Source organism: Nicotiana tabacum, chromosome 9, assembly GCF_000715075.1.
Source record: "Nicotiana tabacum cultivar K326 chromosome 9, ASM71507v2, whole genome shotgun sequence".
Taxonomy (NCBI): Eukaryota; Viridiplantae; Streptophyta; class Magnoliopsida; order Solanales; family Solanaceae; genus Nicotiana; species Nicotiana tabacum.
In genome coordinates, this window is record NC_134088.1 from 111455385 (window position 1) to 111476177 (window position 20793).

Here is a 20793-nt window from a genome sequence, read left to right on the forward strand (position 1 = left end):
TTTTATGTCAGATTGGGTCGTCTTATATTGAGTATTCTCTTATGTTTATTCTGGTTAGCCCATGACGGCCCGTTTGGCCCATTTGCCAATGACAATACGATAAGAATGATAAGTAACGTTGATACTCGATTGAGTAAGGCACCGGGTGCCCGTCGCGGCCCATCGGTTTGGATCGTAACAAAATGAGTAGGCAATATGGAGAGCGAACTATTCGTCGCCGACTAAAGACATTACAAGAGAGTTCTCCGGACTATTGCTGGTTTATGATTTTCTTGCAGGTCTCAATTGTGGTGGGGAGAAAAGAAAGAAAGAAATAGGTTAAAGTTTTGACAAATTGGAATTAAAAAGGTGGGACCTACAAATTACACATGTCAAAATATGAAAGGTTAAGCATATGACATGTCATTTGTGTCATAGCAATTGAGGAACACGCTCAAACCTATATGTTTATTACTCCTCATACTGTGAAGTAGATGTGCTAAATTGAAAAATTTGTAAGTTTGTTTATCGGATTGACAATCCGATACAAGTTTAAATGGCCAGAAGACCATTTTACTTTTAATTAATATTGACAGTGCATCGCGCGCGTAGTGATTAATAACGCCACACGTTAATTGGCATGCTTAAGAAAGAGAAAAACACCAAGATTCCACGAAAGGAGAAGTTCCTAAAGTTGGACGGGCTTTAAAGACCAACGTTAGATCTTTTGATTATTTATTCAATGCTTTCCACTACACGGCGCTTTAATATAACGACTTTAACTAATTCTTTTCTTTTAATTTGTAAAAAGAACAATGGAATGAAAAAAAATATTACCTTTTTAAAATGTTTTGTTGTCATAATAGCTTACCTAATTCCCACTTTGCTTCATGTTTCCAATAAGCTTAGGCAAAGATATTCCATACTTGTGCTTGTGAACGATAACTATCAATAAAATAGTCAAAATGTGCGTAAGTTGACCTAGATTACCAAATAACATAAAAAGGTTGAAGTTTAATGTGCATAATTGCATATTAATTTTAACAATTTTATTGGATCTATCTCTATCGTCTTATATCAGCACATGTATTTAATTACAAATTGTGTCCGTTAAAGTTTTAATAAATAAAAACAAAGTACCTAACATTTTTTATTGAGATAATCCTCGTTTTTTAGCTTATTAAAATACCGGTAATGTTCCTTGCAAGGATTTACGAATTTAACATTTAGTATAAGTGTAATTTCAAATTAGCATCTGCTTGATCATATTTAAGAAATATACAAGTGAAAATAAGAAAACAAGATGAATGCTGACGAAATAACTTAAAATAATCGATATAGAAATAAACAATAAAAATGACTATGAAATTGCTATGAAATACTATGTTGTTTTTTTGTCTTGGAACTTGGGTCCTTGACCGATACCACCGCTATCCTTAAACCGTTCAACCCCAAAAATAAAAATGTGTAAAAGTCATATTTGGAAAAAAGATTTAAAATAGTCCCTTAAGTTTGGACTTTGGATCAGAATAATCTTGAACTTTTAACCTTAAGCACTGATAGTCCTCCAACTCTATAAAATCAGTGTAGAATTCATCCAACTCTAACTAGACTGCTAAAAATGAATGTGTGACACACACAAAGAATATCTAACTTAATATTACGAAAATACCACATACTTCTAATATATATAAAAATAGTTTTGTGGAAGTAACTTGTTAAAAGTCAATATATTTTTTTAATTTTAAAGCAAATCATCCTTTAATTTAATCATCTTTTAAAGACGTCTTAGCATATTTTTGGAAATGAAACATGCTTTGTACATGGGTGACACGTTGTTTCTTACGATTATATATGTTAATATTAAAATTTCATAATTTTACGTAGTTAGAACGCTGATAATATTCAAACAAGAATAAGAACGATTCGAATTAGGACATAATATATTCGACGATCAAGCCTTTTTGTTTTGTTATGGGAATGAGATATTCTTGGCAAGTGAACAACTAATATGTTAATCTTTACCCCTCAGTTAAAGCTAAAGCAATTCAATTTAATATGGTTGAAACACTAAAAAACTTCCAAGAATAAAGACAATTGGATCATGACAATAGCGAATTCGATGACCAAACCTATTTTGTCGGAATGAAAACATTCTTTACACGTCGGCAACACGTTAATTTTAACGATTTAATGAAAATAAATTATAAAATATAAATATAAATTTTTAAAAAGTGTTATCGACTCGTATCTAGAAAAATTAATATTTCAATACAAAGCCGCATTTAAAGTTTGTCAATTTCTTTTAAAGATGTCGTATTGCATTTCTTAAATTAGGATAGAAGTATACGAAGAGTTGAAGATTCACCTTTTCCTTTTTTGTTATAAGCATGAAATATTATATTTGCATGTGGACGATTTCCGCTAGCTTTTAAGACCCTTAGTAAAAATCTATCCATTTTTTGTTTGGTTTTAGGAATGAAACATACTTTGCAAGTAGACGATTTTCACAAACTTTTAAAGGTTAATTTAGAGTTGGATTAAAAGTTCTCCAATTTTTCATAATTGATGCACTATTAATCTTTCTCAAGATAAATGACAGATAATTTTAAATCCAAACTCAAACTTAAGGGGCTATTTTGGGTCCTTTCTCCCCATAATATTTATATTTACAAGTCCTTTTCATTTTTCCCTTTACTTTGTTTCATTTTCAAATGTCTTTTTTGTTCAATCCTCAATCCGCAAATTGACAATTACCCCCCAATTCAAGGACAAAAGTTGTTACTCATATTCAGATCTACTTTTGTCTTTTCCCATAATTACAACATACTTCTGTGCCCTCCCACGTGTAATAAACACCCAATCCTCGGTGCCCCGAAACCGACCCGAAAAGAACCGGCTGGGGATTTTTAATTTACTATAAATAGACACCAGAAGGGAACTCGTGTATGTAATGCACTCGTGGTTGGATTCGTGGGAAAAAGCAGCAAAAGCAAAGGCGTGTAATGTAATGGCGAGATCGCGTTGGAAATTGCTCTCTTCTTCCTCATCAATTTCCTCTCTCTAGTAATCTCACCGCTTCCTAACCCTAAACCACAGCCTCCGCTGCCGCCCATCGCCGCCGCCGACCAAATAACTCCAAAAGGTTTAATTTCGATATTCCGTTTATTGCAGTAATAACTGGCATTGTAATATTGTTATAATGTGTGTGATTTGTAGATTTTTTTCGTCATAAGGTGGAATTGATGATCGATTATGTTACGGAGACAATTAACAATTTAGTATGCATGTTGATCTTATAGATTGCTTAATTTATTTGCTTGGAGATCAAGTTTTTTGGTTTTTTGTTTTTACTGTTGTTGCAGAAAATGGCTAATACAGAGGTGACAAAGCTATTGTATATAGTGGTAGGAGAGCCAGAGAAAGACTCTTTTAGATATACGCGTTCTGTTCTGCAGAGTACTCTTCAACTTATGGGATGTAAACCTCGACATGCCTTTAAGGTACTACTAATTATTTTTCTCGTTTTGATGATTTATTATATGGATAACTCAATATTTGAAAAAAATACCTCATTTTGGGAAAAAAGTGCCAGTTTTTATGATCCGATTACTGTTGAACAAGCTCATTGATAATTGTTGCTGAGAATTGTGCATATGGTAAAAGCATAGTTGGAATGTTAACAGTTTTTTTCCCTTAGTTCTGTGGCTGCCAATAACTCACTGATCAGTTATGATTAGAAAGTCTGACGAAGAGGTATTTCTGGTTTATCTGTTGTTTATCTTCAAGATTGAAGTTTGACAGTTAGATTAATCAAGTTTGACAGTTAGATTAATGAAGTATGGCAGTTAGATTATGAAGTATGGCAGTTAGATTATGAAGTATGACTGTTAGATTAACGACCAACAACATTAATCCGTTGTCTTCTTAAAGTTGACTTTTTTTCATTAGCTAGATAGTGAAGTATGACAGATTAACAACCGGCAATTTTTCTTTGTCGTCTTCGTAAAGTTGAACTTTTGCACCGAGTTATATTAATGAAGTATGACAGTTAGATTAACGACCGACAAGATTTTTTCGTCGTCTTTGAAAAGCTGATTTCTTTTTCCCTTAAGATTGTGTTTTGGTAGAGAATTAAATTAATGCCCTCTTGTTTTAAGCTCACACGCAATGTGTTCCTGATTATATGCTCTAGGAAGTCATTTTAACTTTTTTCTATCTGCTTAAAAAGACAATGAGTCTCATGTAAGATTCTTCTTTTAAGGATTGGCAAGAATGAAAGTCCTCACCCTGCTGATGAGACTATCCCTTAAGATTCCAAAAGTCCATTATCTGCTGTTCTTTAGATGATCTTTTGCATTTGTGACTTCCAATTTTTTCTTAAAGCATATAAAATTTAGGCACTTCTATTACTGAATCTTATTTTGCATGAACAGATTAGCAGGACAGTTTTTGATAAGATGAGAAGTGAATGCATGGGCGATAAGTTGGTATCAGCAGATAGAGTGCAGGCGGGACAGGATAACTTGAAAGGCCTTCATCATAAAGAGTCTAGTGCCTTTAACGATGCATTCTTGGATAAAGGGGACAATCGAAGTGAGAGTAGACCATTTGAGTTGTACAAAAGGCGCACAACAGTGGTTGTCAAGAGAGAAATTTTTTTAGATGTTGTTTGTGATGCTCTAACCGAATACAAGTATATGGGCCCCAACCAGAGGGCTGACTTAATTTTAGCTTGCAGGTAAGTTCCTGCAGTCTGTTAATATTACTAGGTGTATTTTGCTATGCCCCCCCCCCCCCCCCCCCAAACACACACACACACACACAAAAAAAAAAGTTCCTGTGAGGCATTTTAATCACAGTTATATACGGAGACGGGATGGGTATGAGAATTCTAGTTTTGTAGCCCAGTTACCAATTAACTACAAGTTCTGGGCTTCAAATCCTCCTTATCCCCTAAAGGATACCTAAAGGATATGGTGATGTCTTAAATAGTATATGCAACTGTTTAAAAACACAAAAAGATCTTTTCTCAGATGTTGATCATTCTTTGGCCTAATCTAAAAAGAATATTTGCAGAAATCTCTAAGGTGTAAGATAAACAAAGTAAAAGTTTCCTTTTTGATGGTCTATATATTTGCATGGGTGACTAATATGATTTTTCTGTTTTTCTGTTAGCGGGCACCATGATGTACTTATTGGTTAATTTAACAAGTATGAGATTGAGTGCCATTCTCATCAGAGGTCACTGATAGACTTTGCTAGTAATTTTCTCATCTCCTCAAAATGAATTGATGTCTGAATTAGTAAAAATGTCACCGAAATGCAGGTTTACTGTCTATGATTTGCTAAGAAATGCATTAAGATCTACATCCCTGCTAGAAATACATCCTTCATTTACAAATTGTGGGAGTAATCGTTGCCTTTGAATGTTTCCCGAATCACTTTTTAATCATAATTCAATCAGCATACTCGTGGATTGTGTTAATCAACTTTATTCCTTAGTATTTTAAACTAACACGTGTTTCTCTGGCGCCAATGTCATTTGTCTTTATTTTTGCTGTTTCATGTATTTGTGGTTATTTATATTTTAGTGTCACTTGTTAAATTAGGGGAATAATGTCCCTATCCTTTTGTCGTTGATTGATATAGGAAGCTGATGATGTGCACATGTGCTGATATTTTTCTTCAGTGTACCTTGTTCTGTATTTTCTTCACAAATTCGTTGGTATGTTTCAGGATCCGAGAAAGAAAAGAATCTGTAACCGTGCTATTGTGTGGGACTAGTGGCTGTGGCAAATCTACCTTGTCTGCTTTGCTGGTATAGATTCTCTCATAGCCTTAGCTGATGTACTAACCTCCTAATTTGGCATGTCATTTACTCCCTCGGTCCCATTTATGTGACTTGATTTGAATTGATACATTGATATTGATCTGACTTATGTATTATACGAGCGGTAATGGAAGAAAATATTTAAGTAATAGCGGACTTTTTAGTTTGATAAGGAAAATATCACAAAAAGGATCAAATTTGATTTAGTTAAATGAACTTGAATTCTTGAAATTTGTGAAAGCTTGATAAAATAAGTACATATCTTTGGTGGAATGATGTTAAAACATTATAATATCTCCTGAAATGGAAGATTGTCATATATACTGGGACATGAGGTGTGTATGATTTCCTTCTCGAATCCTGTTTACAGGGAAGCAGGTTGGGCATAACAACTGTTGTGTCCACCGACTCCATTCGACATATGATGAGGAGTTTTGTAGATGAAAAGCAAAACCCTTTGCTTTGGGCCTCAACCTACCATGCTGGGGAATATTTGGATCAAGTAGCTGTTTCTGAAGCAAAAGTGAAAAAAAGGGCAAAGAAGTTAGCTGGCATTTCAACCCCTCCAACACAAAAAGGTGTAAATGGTCCGACTAATGGAAAATCTCCGCCTGTTGGGATTTCAAGTGCTGTTGATTTGATTAGTGCCAGAGAAATGGCAGTTGAAGGATTTAAGGCACAGAGTGAGATGGTAATTGATAGTCTTGATAGGCTAATCACTGCCTGGGAAGAGCGGAAAGAATCAGTCGTCGTGGAGGGTGTTCATTTGAGCCTTAATTTTGTGGTAAGGATCAAAATTTAAAGATTGTGAGCCAAGGGTCTATCGGAAACAACCCCTATGATTTTTTAAAGGCAGGGGTAAGGTCTGCTTACACTCTACCCTCTCCAGACCCCACTTGTGGGACTACACTGGGGTGGTTGTTGTTGTTGTTGTTGTTGTTGTTGTTGTTGTTGTGTGTATCGCTTTTTATCTGGAGTCTTTCCGGTGGTGATTAACTTGGTTCTAATGTTATCTTTTGCCTGCAGATGGGACTAATGAAGAAGCACCCCTCAGTCATACCTTTTATGGTTTACATTGCAAATGAGGAGAAACATTTAGAGAGGTTTGCAGTACGTGCAAAGTACATGACACTTGATCCTGCTAAAAACAAGTATGTTAAATATATTCGGAACATCCGGACAATACAAGAATATCTCTGTAATCGAGCTGACAAACATTTGGTGCCAAAGATTAACAACACCAATGTTGATAAGAGTGTAGCAGCCATTCATGCAACTGTCTTCAGCTGCTTAAGGAGGCGTGAGGCAGGAGAGCAATTGTATGATTCAATCACAAATACAGTTGCCCTCATTGATGAGGAATACAGGAACCAGTGTGCTGCCAATTGTGTGAGCTCTAAGGGAATGTTTCAACTGATTCAAAGACAAGGTTCTTCTAGGCACTTGATGGCTCTTCTGAATAATGATGGATCAGTAGCAAAAGCTTGGCCAGTTTACACATTGGGCGGTGATGGGAAGCCTAATATGAACCATTCCATTGCTAATGGAATAGGGACCCCTATGTATGGACCACTGCAGATTGGCAAGGCCGAACCTATAAATCTGCAATTTGGCCATTTCGGGATCAGTGCTTGGCCCAGTGATGTTGGTGGTACGAGTCATGCCAGTAGTGTTGATGAATCAAGAGGTGAGCTGACAGACAACGGCAGCAGGTACTATTCGTCTTGCTGCAGCTCACCAAGGTTTTCTGAAGGACATGCAAAGGAGGTATGCTTAGAAATCATGATGAGCTCTCATAAACTATTGTAGTCTGTCTTGGCCTTTGGTTGATGGAATTTGGAGTTTGTATATATTTCATTTTTTTGTATTGTCCATTTAGTTCCAGTAGTTCTTTGATGTATTCACGTTTTTCACCCTAATTACAGCTCAAAGAGGAACAGTCGGTGCATGGTAGTGATGAAGAGGTGGATGAACCACTTGAAAGAGACAGTGATGAGGATCTTAGTGATGATGGGTCCAAACAAGTTGACGATGAGGTATGTAGGAATGACTTGTATATTTAATGTCATTACGAAGCTGCTAGATGTAGTTGGTCGCATGTTATTTCTAGATGGGAGGAGGTCTAAACCAATTAATAAGATCACACATTTTGGTTTGCTTAGTGAATATGCGACTATGTTCAAATCCTCTTTTTTGCTGAACCATCATGCCTTTCAGTTTCATTTCTAAATAATGATATCAGCACCCAATTTTTTAATCAATTTCAGGTAGCACCTGGGGATTTAATTCTTTGTTTCTTGTTGAATAATCAACCTCTTTGTTGCTATGAACACAGGAAGGCTCAGTGGATGAGGAATCTACCAAATCAGATGAGGAGTATGATGATCTTGCCATGCAAGATATTCAAGAAGATGGTTATACGACCGATGTTAATGAAGAGCTACACAATAAGTTGGAGTTGAGTAATAAGGTCGTACCTGTTTCAGGGGAGCAGCTAACTGAAGGTATTGAGACATATAGGAAGAGCATCGATCAGTCCTTCAGAAGTAAGAGTGCTATAATTTTGGAGCCACCTCTCGGGAGCTATGCTTCTTTTCTCAAAGAGAAGAATGAGAAGAGAGTCTCAACTTCTGGAAACATTAGAATAAAGAAACGCTCTAACAGTATTCCAACCCTGGGAAAGCACGGGGCGTTGATAAATGGCTCCACCCTCCCAGAAGAAATGTCTAGGTAGCACCATAGTTTTTATTGTGTGGTTTTCTTTCATGCTCTTGATGTAGTTGCTTGTCACCGGTGTCCTTTGTGGCCTCTTTTCTTTCCTCTTTGACTTTACTAGCTTTGTCTTTTGTTTTTAGCTTTGTGGTTAAACGTTCGAAAGAGGTATTACCTCTGTGTATAGAAAGTGCATCTGCATTAATTATGCCAGAGAATGCCTGTTTATTGAGTGTGGTCTTCTTCCAAGCTCTTGACGCTGTTGAAGCCTTGCATCCCACCTCCCTCGTGGCCTCTGTGCTTTCCTCATTGCTAGCTTTTCTTCTATCTTTTGTGAACTTTCGAAAGAGGTATTACTGCTTAGTATATGAAGTGCATCTGATAAATTATGCGTGAGAATTAACCTCTCTTTGCATGCACCTTTTTATATTAAAGTTGTTAACTGTAATAATGCATCTTCAAGATGGAACCATTAATTAGCATTTCTTATATATGTATATGTACTCGTATTGCGCGTATATCCTATATCGATTAGTAAATAATTTAAAATATCACACAAATATTAATATAGAAATAAATATTTGAGTTATAAAATAAAACTTTAAAAAATATAAAGAAAGAAATCTTGCTCTACAAAAGTGCTTAGATGTTTTATTGCTTGAACTTCCATTAACGATGAACTTAGATTATTTTGCTGACGTTCCATTTAGCTATTTTAGACAGATCTAATCAGTCTCGATTTTGCATGCAGATAAATCAAAGCAGATTTTCATTTGTTATATATGAGGTAAAATTGCTACTTGGATTGTGCAATTAGCAAAAACAAAATAATAATGATACAAATTTCCTATAATCATGGCAAAATGGCTAAAAATAAACCATAGCTACTCGGCAGCTTGATCATGTGCAAAGTAAAGTTATTTCATATCAGAAGAAAAATCTATCAGATAACTGAATTAGCTAATCTTTAGGTGCAAGATTTCACCTTCAAATGATGTTAGAACTTAGGTCTCGGAATCCATATGTAAATCTCTTGAAGTTATAGGTAGAATCATAATCTCTTCTATAAATTGGACATATTCATCTAAGATAAGAAAATAATTTTGTCATTTAAAAAGGAAAAAAAATGTACTTTGAGATCAAACCAATAGAGTTATATCAAGATGACAAAAAAGGTAGAAGTATAGAGTGAGTTCAAACCTCTAAAGAAAAAAAGGCTCCAAAGCAGCTAAAACAAACGGTATATAGAAGATCTAAAAGAAATATATATATATATATATATAAAATCCTATTCTCGATCAAAGTGAATTCCTATTCTCGATCAAAGTGAATACATGTCGATCCAATAGCCATCATGTTAGCAATAATTTTAGTAGTATATATATTTACATAATCATATTCTCGATCAAAGCGAATACATGTCGACTCAATAGCCATCATGTTAGCAATAATTAAGAAGATAGCAGGTTGTTCCTTTAGTATCTGTCATGAAAAAAGCTGGCGAACAAAAGAAAATAAAACTTAATATATTCTCTTTCTTCCAAGCTTGACAATTAATTCAATTGGTACTCCTTCTGGTTATTTTTTTAGTTGTTTTCATACAGATTAAGAAATTTATCTTTTAATATTAATTAGCAATAAAATTGATCATATTAATTTTTACTATCTCTTCACATAAACATTCCTAACACATACTCCAACACTATTTACTCCAAGGATAATGTAGGAAAAAAATAATTAATTCATTCTTGAAATCTATAAAAATTACTTATTTTGAATTACAAAAAAAAGGGTCAAAAAATCATTTATTATGGACCGAAGGGAGTAGTGACTAAAATATAAAAGCTAATGCAAGTGTGTGATAGACGATGAAAGAATGTGAGAAGAGACATGTCAAAATGGTTAATACAAATCTTAAAGTTGATGAATAGTTTCGACTCCCGCAACGTATATTAAAGTTTTAATGGACTTTAAGTATCACCAAATTTGAGTTGGTCCTAATACGACGCATCTACTTTATTTGTTTTCAAAGGGATAATTTACTATTTTGTATTATGTTTTAATTGAAATTATTCATTTGTATAGGAACTCTTGTAGGAATTAGATTGAGTTTAAAGGGTAAAATGGTCGTTTAGTTTTTGATGGGTATTTTGGTAATTCAATTCTCAACTTTGGGTTTCACACTTGTAATATAGTATGATATGATAATATGATATGATTATGATGCTAATGGTGTTGACTTTTCAATTGCAGATTTTAAGGTGAATTTACATCTCTTCTTTCCAACCTTAGATTATGTATCAAGATTATGTAAAGCTATTGACTCAAAACTCAATTCTAAATCATCATTTGGGTCTTGAGCATCTTGATAATCTTGATAATTTAGATTATTATCTTCTCCCGAGCTCTGAGATATTTCTGGAGTGAGATTTTTAATCATATGTTTGTTTTGCTTCTCCTTGTCTTGAAAGATTTTTTCTAATGTTTGTTTAACTATATCTTATATTTTCTCTTTTTTATATTTATTTTTTGAGATTATTCCTTTCTTTTTCAATGCTTCTCCTTGTACCAATGTTTTAGGTAGTCTTCGTCTTGTTTGGCTTGATGAACCTTCATCTTCACTTTGTGGCAAAGTGGAAGCCATAAGCGGATTTGATAAGTCTTTATCGGTTATCGTTTGAACCGGACTAGATGTATCTATATCCGATATAGTGGATTTTATTGCATTCATTGGGGAATGCATACCCTTCTCATCTATTTTATTTTGAGATTGAGATGGAGAACTCAATTGTTGTGGACTACACCTTTGCTGAGAGACAACTTGAGTCTGGGATTGCACTAGATCTAAGGTTGGAGAGAAGAGATGAACAAAGTGAGAAAAAAATGGATGAAGGATATAGTTGAGTATGTGGCGAGGTGCCTAAATTGCCAGAAGGTGAAGTATGAGCATCAGAGGCCAGGTGGCCTACTCCAACAGATGGTTATACCTGAGTAGAAATGGGAGCACATTACTATGGACTTCGTAGTTGTTGCCGCAGACCTTTAGGAAGTTTGATGCAGTTTGGGTCATTGTCGAAAGGTTGACCAAGTCGACACACTTCATTCCGGTTGTGACCACATATTCTTTAGAGAGATTGGCCCAGATTTACATTCAAGAGATTGTTTGGTTGCATGGTGTGCCTATTTCCATTATATTAGATAGATGCCTTCAGTTTACTTCGTATTTCTTGAGGGCAGTACAAAGTGAGTTGGGGACCCCGGTAGAGCTCAACACAACCTTTCATCCGCAGACCGACGGGCAGTCGGAGCGAACGATTCAGATCTTAGAGGATATGCTCAGAGCATGTGTGATTGATTTTGGAGGGCGGTGGGATCGATTCTTGCCTTTGGCCGAGTTTGCTTACAACACCAGTTATCAGTCCATCATCGAGATGGCTCTATTTGAGGCTTTATATGGTCGGTGATATCGTTCACCCATCGGATAGTTTGAGCCCGACGAGGCTAAGTTATATGGTATGGATTTGGTAAAGGATGCCTTGAAAAAGGTAAAGTTGATTCAGGAGCGACTTCGCACAGCACAGTCCAGACAGAAGAGTTATGCAGATCAGAAGGCGCGTGATTTATCATTTATGGTAGGCGAGAAGGTTCTCTTGAAAGTCTCGCTAATGAAGGGAATCATGAGGTTCGGGAAGAAGGGCAAGTTGAGCCCAAGGTTTATAGGTCCATTTGAGGTGTTGAGACGAGTTGGGGAGGTTGCTTATGATATTGCTTTGCCTCCCAGTCTATTGGGCGTTCATCCGGTCTTCCATGTGTCTATGCTCCGGAAGTATCATGCTGACATGTCGCATGTGTTAGACTATATCACGGTTCAGCTAAATGAGAGCCTGGGTTACGAGGAGGAGCCAGTTGCCATTGTTGACAGGCAGGTTTGTCAGTTGAGGTCCAAGAAGATTTCTACGGCAAAAGTTTAGTAGAGGGGTCAACCAGTCTAGGAGGCGACTTGGGAGACCGAGGAAGACATGCGAAGTATATATCTACACTTATTCGGCACTCCAAGTACAATTCTAGACCCGTTCGAGGATGAACGTTTGTTTAAGAGGTGGAGAATGTAACGACCCGACCGATCATTTTGCTTTCTAGAACCCGGTACCCCTAAATAAAACTCCATGTATGTGTATTTACTATTTTATAACTTGCGGGGATGGTTAGTTAGGGTTTGGAAGGGTTCGGGCTGAAATCAAAACACTTAGTTCCTTATTATTGGCTTAAAAGCGGTAAGTTTGTGTCATGACCCCAAATTCCCTCCGTAGGATATCGTGATGGCACCTAGTCTCTAAGACTAGGTAAGACTATCATGCGGAATAACAATAGAAATCTGTAATAAATAAATCTGCAATTCACATAATTTCAACTCCCAAAACCCGATAGGAATAAGTCACAAACTTCTAAGAATTTATCCTCAGTGTCTATATACATTAGAGTCTAAAGAAAATAAGGAAACAACATAATAATGATAGAAGGGGACTCCAGAGTCTGCGGACACTGGCAGATATACCTCGAAGTCTCCGTACACAGGTAGCTCACTGATATATGGGCTGGTAAAGAGTACCTGGATCTGCACAAAAAGATGTGCAGAAGCGTAGTATGAGTACACCACAATGGTACCCAGTAAGTGCCAAGCCTAACCTCGGTAGAGTAGTGACGAGGTCAGGTCAGGCCCTACTGGAATAATAAAAGACATGGAGAAAAGTTTAACAATATAATAACAATAATGACAATAGGGATAAATCAAGTAAGTAGTATGTCACAATTTAACTATACAGAATAAAGGCAATTAACACCTCGCGGAAGGAAAACATAAATTTACAACTTTAAGAAAAACACCAAAAATAATCAAAGGCAATGCAGCCATAAAGAAATATCAACAAGGGAACTCCCGAGGTACCGGCTCGTAGTCCCGAATCATAAATAATTTCAAAATATCTCATTTTCTTATATCACCGCAGGAGCCTTCACATTAAATTTTAAAGAAAATATTTTCCCGAAATAGCATCCCGCGTTTTAGCCACCCTTATCACACCGCATGACTTCTAGTAGTTCCCCTACTACCCACGCGTATCAAGCCACCCTTATCTCACCGCATGCATTTCAATACCCAGACCTTATACCACCGCATGCGTATCAATATCACAATATATCACAATTTGCACCTCAAGTGCCCAAATATTTTAACTTGCCAAAATAAATCAACAACGATATTTTTTCACAATAAAGAGCTCACGGCTCCATCACAATGAGTACGAAAATCTCACAAAATATTCATCAAAAAAAATAATATTTCACAGATTTAACACCTTGTCTAAATATCAAAATTTTAAATGTAAAACACTTTATTTTTAATGATATTTAAATTTTAAAAATTTATCCTTCAAATAATGCACAGAACAAAAGAAACAGAGTTTCAACTAAACAGGTAACACACTTAGCAGGAACATGTTGGGCAAATTTAAGATACAAAAATATATTAAGGATGATGAATATAACATAATAAAATAATTTAATTAATATGCAATAGTGCTCTACACAATTTAAAGACATAATCTTCCACATTTAGTCTGTGTACACACTCGTCACCTCGTGTACACGACTTTCAACACATCAACATTTTCATATCAATACCAATCCTAAGGAGAATTTCCCCCATACAAGATTAGACAAGTCACTTACCTCAAACCACGCTCAATCAGTCAAGTAGTATGCATTTTTCTCGATTTTTCGACTCCGATCGGTTCGAATCTAGTCATAATTAATTCGATTCAATCAATACAAATTATAGGAATAAATTTCATATGAAAATACAAATTTCCTAACAAAATCCGAAATATAATCCAAAAATACCAGTGGGGCCCACGTCTCGGAATTTGACGAAACTCACAAAATCCGATAACCCATTCCATTATGAGTCCAACCATACTAGTTTCACTCAAATCCGACTCCGAATCGACACCTAAATTTTAAAAATTCGTTTTATGAGATTTCTGAAATTTTCCCCAAATATCCATCTCAAAACACTAATTAAATGATAAAAATAATGATATATTCGTGTATATTGACCAAATCCGAGTTAGAATCACTTACCCCAATATTTTTCCTTGAAAATCTCTCAAACATCGCCTCTCCCAAAGCTCCAATTTGTCAAAAATAAAAAATGAGACGAAGCCCCCGTTTTATAACTTAAAGTCTCTGTCCAAGCGCTGCCCTCGATTTCCTTACCTCGATTTCCTGACCTTGATTCTCTGACCTCAATTCCCCGACCTCGATTTCCTGACCTCGATTTTCCTGACCTCGATTTTCCTGACCTCGATTTTGACCTCGATTTTTGACCTCGATGAAGGAAACCAGATCAGGCAAAAACCAGCAAACTCAACTTCAGCAGTCTCCCAACTTCAATTCTTGATCCGTTAACCATCGAAAACTCACCCGAGGCCCTCGGGACCTCAACCAAATATACCAACAAGTCCTAAAATTTCATACGAATTTAGTTGAAACCTCAAATCATACACAACAACGTAAAACCACGAATCATACCCCAATTCAAGCTTAAGGAACTTAAGAATTTCCAACTTCTACATTCGATGTCGAAACATATCAAATCAAGTCCGATTGACCTCAAATTTTGCACACAAGTCATTAATGATATAACGGAGCTATGAAAATTTTCAGAACTAGATTTTGACCCCGATATAAAAAAGTCAACTCCCCGGTCAAAATTCCCAAAAATTCAACTTTCGCCAATTCAAGCCAAATTCCACTACGGACTCAAAACAAAAAAAATATGGACACGCTCCTAAGTCCAAAATCACCATACAAAACTATTGGAATCATCAAAACTCTATTCCGGGGCCGTTTACACATATGTCGACATTCGGTCACTATTTTAACTTAAACTTTAAACCTTGGAACTAAGTGTTCCAGTTTATTCCTAAAACTTCACCGGACCCAAACTAATCACCCTGGCAAGTCACATAATAAATGTAAATTATAAATTGAGCAGTAAATGGGGGAATGGGGCTACAACTCTCAAAATGACCGGTCGAGTCGTTACAGTTTGACTTGAGTCAACATTTTGCGTAAACGACCTCGGAATCGGGATTTGATGGTCCCAATAGGTTCGTATGATTATTTTGAACTTGGACATATGTTCGTATTGGGTTTCGGATGACCCGGGAGTATTTCGACGCATAAAATTGAAAGTTGGCGCATTGAAGGTTTTAAAGTTCTTTAAATTTAGTTTGAAGTAGGTTTTTGGTGTTATCGAGGGCCGTTTGGGATTTTGAGCTTGGAATAGTTCCATATAGTGAATGTTAAATTGCACACAAAATTTGGTGTCATTCTGAGAGTTGTAGCCCCATTCACTATATGGAATAGTTCCATATAGTGAATTCTGGTTTCCTTCTTCTCGAACGCGGATGGACCCTCGCGTTCGCGATGAAGGATTTGGGGACTAGGAGCTTTTTCTCTTCACGTTCGCGAATATAGGGTCGCGTTCGTGGAAGCTTGGAAACATTGGCCTTCGCATTCACGTTTGGATGACCGTGTTCGTGTAGAAGCTTGGGCATGGGCGTGGGCGTGGGCAACCCGGTTGCCTTACGCGTTCGCGAGTTGGGCCTCGCGTTCGTGAGGAGTAAGCGGCCCAGTACACCACGTTCGCGTGTTCCCTCTCACGTTCGCGTAGTGTATTTCCATGGGTCCTTCATTTTAGCCTTCGCGATCGCGTGAGCTTGGCCGCGATCGCGATTAAGGAACACTGGGTAGAAACATTTTTAAAACGAGACTTAGGCCATTTTGGTTCATATATTTCACTTCTTGGGCGATTTTAGGAGCTTCTTATAGAGGAGTTTCCACCTCGCTATTAAAGGTAAGTAATTCCTACCCAATGTAAGTTAAATACATAGATTATGGGTAGATTTTAACATGTAAAGTTGTGAAAATTATGGGTTTAGTTGTAAAATGCGATTTAACTACGAAAATGATTATGGGATTGGGTGAAAATTATATATTTAAGTTCGTGAGGTTATGAGTAGCAATTGTCTTCGAATATTTCCAAAATCTGGGCACGTAGGCCAATGGGTGAATTTTAGGAATCTTCCAATTTGGATTGGGTAATCATTCTAATAGTTACATTATGAATTTTGACTTATTTATATAATATTTGGCTAGTTTTGGGTTGTTTGGCATCAAGTTGAGGATTTAAAGCGTATATGTGGACCGGAAGTGAGCTTGAGAATATGGTAAGTCTCTTGTCTAACCTTGTAAGAGGGAACCCATCCCCTTAGGTGTATTTTTGTCGTGAATTACTTGTGTGGGGAGCCACGTACGCACTAGGTGATGAGAGTCCGTGCGTAGCTATATTCCATGAGATGTCCAGGTAGTCTTAGGTTTACATCATGCTTTAATTGTACTATCATGTTTGTTATGTATATTAATTATCTTGAATAGAGCTGAAACTAGAGATTTTAAAGTTAAAAACTTCCAAGTTAGATTTCTTATATTGGGGAAAGAATTGAAGAATATTTAATAACTCTGAGAAATCCATGTCCTCTCGCGTCGCACATACGTCCGCGAGCGAGGTAAACTTCTCTATTCTCATAGGAGCAGGCCGTTTACCTCGGCAGTTAATAGATGCATCTATGGTTCGTGTCGTTTGACCCTCGGCAGTGCACATAATATATTTTTGGATCGGGTCGTACGATCTCGGCATAAATCGTGCGTGATAATACTCGGAGCCTGATTACACTTGATATTATTTTATGGCTTGAGAGGTTATTATTTATTTAATGACAAAAATTGATTTGGGGTTAGTATGCGTTGGCTAGAGATTTTGGAATGTATTATCAATTAAGGAGTCATTTATTCATTGCTTGTTATTGTGTTATTGTTATTATTATTATTTTCATGTCCCATACATGTTTAGAGTTTCTGTATTTTGTTGTTGGCCCATAGTAAGTGTCGATGTCGACCCTTCATCACTACTTCTTATAGGTTATATTGGATACTTACTGGGTACATGTTATTTATGTACTAACGCTACACTTCTGCACTAATCGTGCAGGATCTAAGGCAGGTGCATCTGGTAGTCATCCCGGCGCACACCCCTGATACCCCGTGGCTTAGTGGTGAGATGCTTTCCGAGCCGTTCTGCAGCTCCCTGATTCTCTTTTTTGCATTTATTTTCCATCTACTCTATTTCAGATAATAGTTTCGCATTTTGTATATTCTACTAGTAGCTCATACACTTGTGACACCAGGTCTTGGAATTATGCTAGTAGACATTCGATGGCTTTTGAGTATCTATTTCACCACACTTGTTCTTATATTAGATTACACTTCATTTTATTAAAAGTGTTTTCCTATTACTTACTTCATAAATTTTTTTAACTATTTCGAAATTGTTAAAAGGAATAAATACATGGCTAGTTCACCGTTGGCTTGCCTAGCGACGCCATTGGGCGCCATCGCGGCCTATAGGTGAAATTGGGTCGTGACAACATGGTATCAGAGCACTAGGTTCACGTAAGTCTCACAAGTTATGAGCAGGCCTAATAAAGTCATGCAGATTGGTGCGGAGATGTCCGTACCTATCTTCCAGAGGCTATAGGGTGTTAGGAAACTATTCTTTCTTCATCTCCTATCGTGCAGTTGATGTTATGCTAAGTATCTTTCTCTTATTCTCTCACAGATAGTGAGAATGCGTGCAACGTAGGTACCCGATCATGGAGGAGATCCTCCTCCTCGAGTTGCTCCAGTTGTGACACCAGTGGATCCAGTAGAGGACCCTATTATTGAGGAGCAGGACGAAGTTCCTACAGCAGTGCCGACCCCAGTGGATTTCATGTCTGCATCGGGATTCCAAGAGGTCATAGGCCGTATGCTGCGGTTCATGTATTGTATAACTCGGGATGGTTTATTTCCAGTGGACCCAACCACATCTCAGGTGGGAGGGGGAGCACATACCCCTTCCGCTCAGGCTCCAAGGCATGCAACTGCCGTATATCAGACCCCGGGCGCACTACCCGTAGGCGGAGCTCAGCAGTTGCAGCAACTATACCTGAGCCCAGACCAGCTGTGACCGGCGAGCCGCAGACGCTATTGGGCAAATGGACCGGGATACACCCTCCTGTCCTTGGAGTTGAGCGACATAAGGACCCCAGGGCTTTATTGATCGTTGCAGGGACGGACTGCACAATATGAGGATATTGGAGTCCCACGGGGTGGACTTTACCACCTTTCAGATGAAGGGCAGGGCCCATAGATAGTGGCAGTCCTATCTCTTCGGTATACTAGCAGGTTCTCATCCCATGACTTGAGACCAGTTCACATGCCTCTTCCTGGATAGATATATTCCACCATCTCAGAGGGAAGAGTTACGATTTAAGTTCGAGCAGCTCTAGCAGGGTCAGATATTAGTGACCGACTATGATATGAGATTCTTTGAGTTGTCTCGCCATACACTTATGATACTTCCTACCGATGCAGAGAGAGTGCCGAGGTTCATTATGGGATTACACTCTGGTATCCAGGCCACTATGATTTGAGAGGTTGAGATGGGGACCTCGTACGAGCTAGTCGTGGAGATAGCTCGGAGGATCGAGGGTGTTTTTCAGTGGAGCCGAGAGAAGATGACGAGGGACAAGCAGTTTCGGTATTCTAGAGGTTCAGTGGTGCTCTGTCTGGGGGCAGAGGTCAGTTTGTGAGGAGTCAGTCTAGCAGGCCCACCTATCCAGCACCGCCGCCTTCTTGGGGTGCTCCATCCAGCTCCTATTTTAGTGCCATGCTAGAGAGTTCCTACCTCCCACCAGCTATTCAGGGTTCTTCCAGTGGGTATTCAGGCCATCAGGGTCAGACTTCAGGTCAGTAGTCCACCGTTACGAGGGGTTGTTAAGAGTGCGGGGATCCTGGCCACATGAAGAAGTTTTGTCCCAGAATTTGGGGCAAGGCAGTACAACTGGGTCATTGATCTCGTCCATTTTCACTCCTCTATTTGAGGATATGAAAACTATCGATGCAATAATAATACCCAACAAAGTGGGGGTCAAATTCCACTGGGATTTATGCGAATGGGTGCTAGTAGTATATATCTTAGTGCGTGAAATTATATATCTTGATTTACACTTCAAAAATATTGGGTTTTGGTTGCAAATCTAACTTAAACTACTATTGCGATTTTAAGAACGAAACTAGGAAATTGTTTTTGGTTGTTTTTCAAAAGATAAAAAAGCCTAGGGCTATGACCTTCACCTAGGTGTTCGCTTAATGGGTTTTAAGCCTTAAAGCTTGTTTTATTGGTCGGGGTGAATTATAGCTATCAACACTCAAGTGCCCACTCAGTACCTCTCGGTTAGAGAGTGATTTTGCCCAATTTGGCTTTCTCAAGTCCAAATGGGTATTGAACAAAGAAGTTGATAATCAGCTCAAGTTGGGTTTTACTACCTCTAGGTTCAACCCTTTAATCGGGATTATCACAATTGAACCAATATCTTGTTAGCCAAGTTTTCCTAGACTAAGTCTTTCTTTCTCAAGTAGAGACCGAGTCAAATAGGCATGAAATAATGTTTGCAACCATTAATTCTTCAAATAAAAGCAAGAACAATGCTAGATAATCAACACCCAACCATAAACAAGTAAAAAATCATACACCCATTAAGTTTACACATTAGGATTGGGTTACAACCCTAGTGAAAATCTAGCTACTCATGCTTAAATTAGAAGAAAAAGAAGAAGAAGTGATAATTAAACCCATAATAATAATTAAGATAATAAAAGTAATATTCAAAAAGCTCAAAATAGCAAAAACTACTAAAAGGAGCAAAGTAAAACGTCTAGAGTGGCTGCTGATGTCAAAAGTTGACCTAAAATAAGTGAATCTCTTCTATTTATACAATGCTAGAATTTTCGGACAAAAATGCCCTTTTGGAGGTTCTGTGGCCGCACAATTTCATGTGCGGTCCGCACTTTGCTTCAGCCTGCCAAGAATGGAAACCTGCGGCCGCACTTCACTCTTTCTACGGTCCGCACATTTCATAGTGCGGCCACACATTGCTCTTCTGCGGACCGCACAAATATGACTGCAGCCACGTAGCTAATCTTCTGCGCCCGCGCAATAGTTGTGTAATCCACACTTCTGTTGAACTTGAATGCAGGTTTTCTGAACTTTTGCTCTTCCTAGATTTTGTGGCCGCACATTTCATGCGCGGACTGCACTTTGCACT

General features: G+C 37.6%; 1 protein-coding gene across 1 annotated transcript; it reads left to right on the plus strand.

The window, feature by feature from the left end:
• The first annotated feature begins 2923 nt into the window (after positions 1-2923).
• On the plus strand, positions 2924-8756 carry LOC107826861 (P-loop NTPase domain-containing protein LPA1 homolog 2). The gene is made up of 8 exons (XM_016653894.2): positions 2924-3124; positions 3345-3482; positions 4416-4720; positions 5719-5800; positions 6183-6596; positions 6839-7579; positions 7738-7848; positions 8148-8756. The coding sequence occupies exons 2-8, from the start codon at positions 3348-3350 to the stop codon at positions 8544-8546; spliced, it is 2187 nt and encodes a 728-aa protein (XP_016509380.2). The 5' UTR covers positions 2924-3124; positions 3345-3347; the 3' UTR covers positions 8547-8756.
• Positions 8757-20793: the final 12037 nt, after the last annotated feature.